The sequence below is a fragment of the Ochotona princeps genome, chromosome 2 (assembly GCF_030435755.1).
Source record: "Ochotona princeps isolate mOchPri1 chromosome 2, mOchPri1.hap1, whole genome shotgun sequence".
In the NCBI taxonomy this organism is placed as follows: Eukaryota; Metazoa; Chordata; class Mammalia; order Lagomorpha; family Ochotonidae; genus Ochotona; species Ochotona princeps.
The window spans coordinates 32,926,829-32,933,614 of record NC_080833.1 but is presented as its reverse complement, the minus strand read 5'-3'; the positions used below and the strand labels follow the sequence as shown (position 1 = coordinate 32,933,614).

The window sequence follows — 6,786 nt, the reverse complement described above, 5'->3', positions numbered from 1 at the left end:
AGCTGTTTAATCTACATCCCGTCGATTTTGGGTGGAACCTTAATATATTTCCACGTTCCTGCAGGAAAACAGTTGGCGAGGGTCGTAGCCCACTCCCCGGCCCCGCCCCCGACCGCCTAGTCCCCGCCCAGACCTTCCAGGCCCTGCCCCGAACATCCAGGCCCCGCCCCGACCCCGCCCCATGGGCGGGGCTGACTCCTCTGCGCACGCGCAATGGCTCCTGAGGGCGGGCCGCGTGGCGCCTGGAGCGCGCGCGCGGCTCCTCCCCGGCCCTGCCCAGCCCGAGGGGCGGTGGGCTCGGCCTCTAGGACCCGCAGCCGGGGAACGGCGAGGCACCGTCCCGCGTGGGGTCTCGCCGCGAGCCCGGGTAGGAGCCGGCACCCACCGGGCTCGCTAGCCGCCCTCTGGCCCCAGGGAGCGGGGCGGGCGGGAGAGGATGGGTTCTCTGGGGGCCGGCCGGCCGGCCGAGGCGGGCGCTGGGAGCGGGTGGGGGGCCGCGGGGCCCTGGCTGGAGGCCCGGGTGGCCGGAGGGGGGACGCGGTCCGGTCTCCCCCGCGCCGGCCGGGGGCGGAAGATGGGAAGCCCTGGCCCGGAGGCCGGAAACGGCCCACTCCAGGCCTCTGTGTCCGAATTATAACCGGCCCTCAGGGGGCGCGCCCCCGTGGTGGCCCCATGGGGTGATCCCCACACACAGCCCGCTGGGGACTGCTGTCCGGTGTGCTGTAGCCCGCCAGCCGAGGCTCGGAGAGGGGAGGGCACTTGCTGAGCCCTTGGTCCTTCGCCTGACCTGTCAAAGGAAGGGGTCGAGAGATAGTCCCTTTGTATAACGGCCTGCCTCCCGTCTGTAGCATCCAGGGCAGGGCTGCCTGATACAGACGCCAAGCCATGGACCCACCCTCGCGTAAAGAAAAGTCCAAAGTTAAAGAACCCGTGAGCAGAGTGGAGAAGGCTAAGCAGAAATCAGCGCAGCAGGAGCTGAAGCAGCGGCAGAGAGCAGAGGTGAGCGAGGGGCGGGCTGCTGGGGGCTGCGATGGGAGGCCCGCAGTGGTGCTCGCCCAGGTGGAGGCCAGGGGTACGTGGGTGGGGGTGGGTGCCCGAACCCCACCAGTCCCAGGCCCGTGGAGGGCTCATGGCCCAGATCTTTAGTGGTTGGGAGTAAGGGGATGCGAGGGGAAGGGTCAGACCCTCTTGCCCCACCCCAGCACAGGTGCAGAAAGTGGCTTCTGAAAACCAGCTAAAGGCCCAAGCTGTAAAACCACCAGCGTACGCTGTTCCTTTGTTCCCTCAGCGCTTAAAATCAAAGAATCCGAAGCTGTGAACTGCTTACACTGCTGATGTTGAACCCTATCCAGAACTATTTTTTCTTACTTTTAAAAAAGATTTCTTTTTCACTCGAAAGAGTTATAGGGAGGGAGGAACAGATAGATCTTCCGCCTGTTGGTTCAATTCCCGAATGGCTACAATGATCGATCCAAAGGGGAACTTCTTTTAGGTCTCCCACATGAGCGCAAGGACCAAAGAACTTGAGCCATCTTCCTCTGCTTTCCCAGGTCATAATCTGGGAACCGGATCACATGTGGAGCAGCCGGGACTAGAACCAGTGCCATGTGGGATGCCAGTGCTGCAGGCAGAGGTTTAGCTTGCTAGGCTAGCACGTTGGCCCCAAGTATTTTATTTTACTTATTTATCTAAGTATCATGGGGGAAAACTTGCTGGTCTTGTTCTTTCAATTTTGAGGGTTTTTTTTTTAAAGGGGGAAATTTGTAAGAAAAAAAATTAGTTTATTTGAAAGGTAGAGAAGATCAGTGATTATTCATTTGCTGGTCTCTACTCCTTAAATGCTCGCAATAGCTAGGCTGGACCAGGCTGCAGCAGGAGCCCCAAATTCTGTGTGGGCAGGAGAGTCAAGTCCCTGCTGTCTCCTAGGGTGTGTCAGCAGGAACTGAAATGGCCCACCGCGCCAGGCCCGAGCACCAGGCCAGGGCATCCTAACTGCTGCCCCAGACGGCCACCAGGAGTTTGAATGTAGAGGAAAAAAAAGAAGCTACTGTTAGAGACGCCTGAGTACGCAGTCCCCCGGGTGGGTAGTGGTGAGCATTTTGAAAAATGTTTATTTTCATTTACTTGAAAGGCATATTTACAGAAAGATTTTCTGCCTGTCGGCTTATTTCCCCCCAGTGGCCACAAAAGCCAGAGCTGGAACAAGCCAAAGCCAGGAGCCGGGAGCTTCATCTGAGTCTCCCACCTGGTGGCAGGGGCCCAAGCCCTCAGGCCATCCTTTACTGCTCTCTGGGCACATTAGCAGGGAGCTGGATTGGAAGTGGAGCAGCTGGGACTCAAACCAGTGCCTGTACGGGATGCTGGCACTGCATCCAGCCCCAGTGATAAGCAGTTTGTCATATTTGCCTAGTCTTTTTAAAAATAGGAAAATTAAAATACATTTAATTTGAAGTCCTTCTGACCATTTCCTGTCTTATATCCTTTTTTATATGGAGGACCCTATGAGCTGCCACTATCTTTTTTACATTTATATATGTTTAATATTTATTTATTTGAAAGTCAGACTTACAGAGAGGAAGAAAGGCCTTCCATCCACTGGTTCACTCCCCACATAGCTGCAGTAGCTGGAGCTGAGCCCATTCGAAGCCAGGAGTTTTCTCCATCTCTCCCACATGAACGGAAGAGAGCTATCCTCTACTGCTGCTTTCGCAGGCTCGTTGGCAGGGAGCTGGAGCAGAAGTAGAGCAGCTGGGACTTGAACCGGTATCCGTATTGGATGCCAGCCTCTCAGTGAGTGGCTTAACACACTATGCCACAACACTGGCTCCAATGAGCTGCCACTATTTTTATACGTTTACATTCAAATACATTAAAAGATGTTATTGAATGAAATATAATACTCCTTTGTGTGGAAGTCCATACATTTTATTACATCCTGTTTTTAGAGCTCACATTAATATAGATATCTACTTGATTCTTGTCACTGTTTATCAGGGTCTGTTTTCCAGGTTCACTTTCTTCCTCCAGGCAGGCATATGAATTATTTCGAGATTTTTTGCTATTACAAACACTGTTCATAAGGAGAAGCCTTTGGATGTCTTCTTGGGTACCTGTGCTGGAATTCCTGTCAAGAATCACTAGGTCTGTTTTCAGTTTTGCTAGGTCTTGCCAGCTTTCTTACAAAGGGATGGTGCAAGTTGGTTCCTCCACTGGCCGTACAAGAAGATCTCACACCTCGCTTCTTTGCTAATGTTTGGTAGTGTCAGACTTCTAATTTCAGCTCTCCCGATCCATTCATGAAACGACTGTGCTGTGACCATGTGCCAGGCACTGTCCTGGCAGCTGGAGGCGTGCGCTGGTTGAAGCCAGGAAGAGGTCAGGTCTTGGTGGAGCTGGTTCATGGTTCCTTGCTGCGCTGTGGTGTGGGTTTGGCGCTCCAGATGCATTTGGCTCTTCTCTCGGCATGTGCGCACGCACAAGCACGTGCAGTTTACACAGCCGGCCGTGAGCAGGTGTCCTCACCCGCACTTTCACTTCAGTACCTCCCTTTGGACTAAGGCCAGGATACAGTACGCCTAGAAGCCTGAGGGAGGAGAGATTGCCCTTGCTGTAGGGTGAAGTGATGTGATTAGAGTCCCCTAGTTAGGGAAGGGATGGCCTGTGCCTTCGATCCTCTGCTCGATGCTTGGCCATACGGTCCCCTCGCTGGCTGCTTAGCTGTCTGCTGCCTGGAATGCAGTCTCCTAAAATAGGAATGTGGCAAGACCCCTTGAGTGGACGGGGCGGAGGCACCCCTTGCATTCAGTTCTGCAAAGACGCTGCTGCAGAAAGGGAGTCTTGAGGAGGGCGCAGGTGGCCGTGGAGGTGACACTGACGCTAACCTGGCCCTTTGCACATGCGCCGCCTGTCTTCCCACCTCGCCCGACACTAAGGATCATTTTGTGTTTCTTCTTTTCCCTTGTATTTGATCTCCTCATTTCTGCTGCCATCCTGCCTTCCTGAGCGGGAGGTGTCCACAGAGCCTGTAACAGCCCTCTGTCCCAGGCACCGTGTCATGCAGAGGGCACAACTATGCATTCAACAGCAGTCGACTAAATGAGGCAGAAGGTGTTAACATACATGAGGAGTCTTAAGAAAGTTCTTGAAAAATGCATAATGTGAAAAATGACACAGGGATTTCACAAATGTTTTATACTAAAATAAACATCTTTTAATTTTACTCCTCCTTGAACTTTTTTTTTTTTTAAGATTTATTTTTTTTTATTACAAAGTCAGATATACAAAGAGGAGGAGAGACAGAGAGGAAGATCTTCCATCCGATGATTCACTCCCCAAGTGAGCCAGCCGCAAAGGGCCGGTGCTGCGCCGATCCGATGCCGGGAACCAGGAACCTCTTCCAGGTCTCCCACGTGGGAGCAGTGTCCCAATGCATTGGGCCATCCTCAACTGCTTTCCCAGGCCACAGGCAGGAAGCTGGATGGGAAGTGGAGCTGCCGGGATTAGAACCGGCGCCCATATGGGATCCCGGGGCATTGAAGGCGAGGACTTAAGCCGCTAGGCCATGCCGCCGGGCCCCCATGAACTTTTCAATCCCTGATGATGTATGTTAAAAGTGGCATATGTTTATATAAATATATCTCTGTGTGTGTGATGAATGTGCAACTTAGAGAAGAAGTAGAAAACCAATACTCTGGGCCCAGCGCGATGACCTAGTGGCCAAAGTTCTCACCTTGAAAGTGCCGGGATCCCATATGGGCGCTGGTTCTAATCCTGGCAGCTCCACTTCCCATCTAGCTCCCTGCTTGTGGCCTGGGAAAGCAGATGAGGATGGCCCAAAGACTTAGGTTCCTGCACCCAAGTGGGAGACCTGGAGGAAGCTCCTGGCTCCTGGCTTCAGATTGGCTCAGCACCGGCCATTGCGGTCACTTGGGGAGTGAATCATTGGATGGAAGATCTGCCTTTCTGGTTTTTTTCCTCTCTGTATATCTGATTGTGCAGTAAAAATAAATAAATCTTAAAAAAAACAAAACAGAAAACCAATACTTATGAATTCACTGTCTAGCTAAACAATTGAAACATGACCTGTAACTTGGACTCTGTGGGCCCCATTCTGGTCACAAGCCGGCCCCTTTGTGTAGCAGTGCCCACTTTAACTCATGTCACGTCAGCCATTCCTTTACTGTTGTGTATTAGTTTAGTGCCTTGGTACATGTGTCCTCAAATAACATTTTGTAGTGTGGCCATACATTACCCGGTTAGCCTTGTCTGAACATTTATGTTATAGAACTGTGTTTTAAGACTGGCTCTTTTCACTCAGCATTTTATAACCCTTCAAATTTTATTTCTACGGTGATACTATATTCATAACATACAATATGCCAATTTTACCATTGGCAGCATCATTTTTGAGGCTCTTTTTTGGGGGTGTTTGTGACTGTTTTTATCAGCGAATTTCTGTTTTCCCTATAGAATCATTCAAGCTTTCCAGCCACTTGATCACCTTATTTTTCTAGGAATTTGCGTCATTGAAGTTTTCGAATGCCTTGGCCCAAAGTTGAGCAGGTCTTGTTCTGGTCTCCTACCATGACAGTGGTTGTTATGTCTTCTTCCTGCATCTTAGTAATGCTTGTCTGTACCCACTGCCCTTCTCAGGACTGTTGTGACAGGTACGTGCTGTGCATCCTGGAGTCTCTCCTCCACACTCCATTCCTCACACAGCTGCACAGCGAGGATCGAGGTGCTGTTTTGCACAGTTCCCTTCGGTGGTTGTCCAATAAATGCCAGTCCTTGGCACAGCATCGGAGGCCCCAGTGCACTTGTCTTACTTTCTTCAGCTGCCCAGTCTCCATGCCATCATATCCTTCTTATAGTAAACTGGCAGTTTCCAGAACTGGTCTTCTTATTTTCTATTTATGTACATATAATCCCTTCCCCTCATCACCTATCATGTGCCATACCCAGTCCCTGCCTGTTCAAATCATCCTGGTGCCGTAAATACTCAATCAGGGCACCTGCCTCACTGATGCCTTCCTGTTCGCCCAGATGGGATTAATACCTGTCTCTCACGGTCCCCTTCTCCCCACATCACCCTTGCTAGCATGGTGTGTCTGAAGATGTGGGGAGCAGCTGCTCCATTGCTCACAAATGTGTTTTTCCCTTCCAGATCTATGCCCTCAACAGAGTCATGACCGAGCTGGAGCAGCAGCAGTTTGATGAGTTCTGCAAACAGATGCAGCCTCCTGGAGAGTGAGTGGGCTCCACACTGACACGGGCCGGGAGCCTGGCGGGCGGTGCTGCGTGGGAGCCTATCCCCTTGGAGCTGGCCTGCCCCTTGGAGCCTACAGAGCTACACCGGAACACCGCCATGGAGAAACCTGTCTTACTGCCTGTGTGTAGCTTCCACAGCACTGGTCCTCCCAGCTCAGTGGCCCAGTATTTGCTGAAGAGACTTGTTTTCTTCTTCTAAGATGATAGATTCCTTTTTTAAAGAAAAGAAAAAAATCCCTTTTTCTATTGTTTAAGAAAATCAGTGTTTCCTGTGTGTGCATCTTCTCCAAAATTGCCAATAAAATGTTACTAGTTCAGTTGCGCCTCTTGCCTGGGGAAGTGAAGCAGGAATGTCACAGGTAAGGAAGGCAGAGCTGGCTGCAGCCCCCGCCCCCCAGGAGTCAGGGGAGGGAAGATAAAGAACAGGGCCACTTGCATTTGCTCGCTGTTCCCACAAGAGCAGTGTGTGACCCCTGACTCCAGGCCAGCCGCTGCTTAGGGGCGGTAGCTAAGGCTCTG

General features: G+C 51.8%; 1 protein-coding gene across 2 annotated transcripts; it reads left to right on the top strand.

Annotated features, from left to right (window-relative positions):
* The first annotated feature begins 232 nt into the window (after positions 1-232).
* Positions 233-6,582, top strand: SVBP (small vasohibin binding protein). 2 transcript variants are annotated; one of them, XM_058679913.1, is made up of 3 exons: positions 233-367; positions 849-999; positions 6,164-6,582. In XM_058679913.1, the coding sequence occupies exons 2-3, from the start codon at positions 886-888 to the stop codon at positions 6,248-6,250; spliced, it is 201 nt and encodes a 66-aa protein (XP_058535896.1). In that variant the 5' UTR covers positions 233-367; positions 849-885; the 3' UTR covers positions 6,251-6,582. The 2 variants fall into 2 exon arrangements, with proteins under 2 accessions (XP_058535896.1, XP_004591569.1); XM_004591512.3 differs by having other exon boundaries at positions 258-367; positions 884-999.
* The last annotated feature ends 204 nt before the right edge of the window (positions 6,583-6,786 follow it).

Coding starts and splice junctions, on each gene's coding strand:
- SVBP (XM_058679913.1), top strand. CDS start 886: ATGGACCCACCCTCGCGTAAAGAAAAGTCCAAAGTTAAAGAACCCGTG. Junction 1,000..6,163: donor AGCAGCGGCAGAGAGCAGAG/GTGAGCGAGGGG, acceptor TTTCCCTTCCAG/ATCTATGCCCTCAACAGAGT.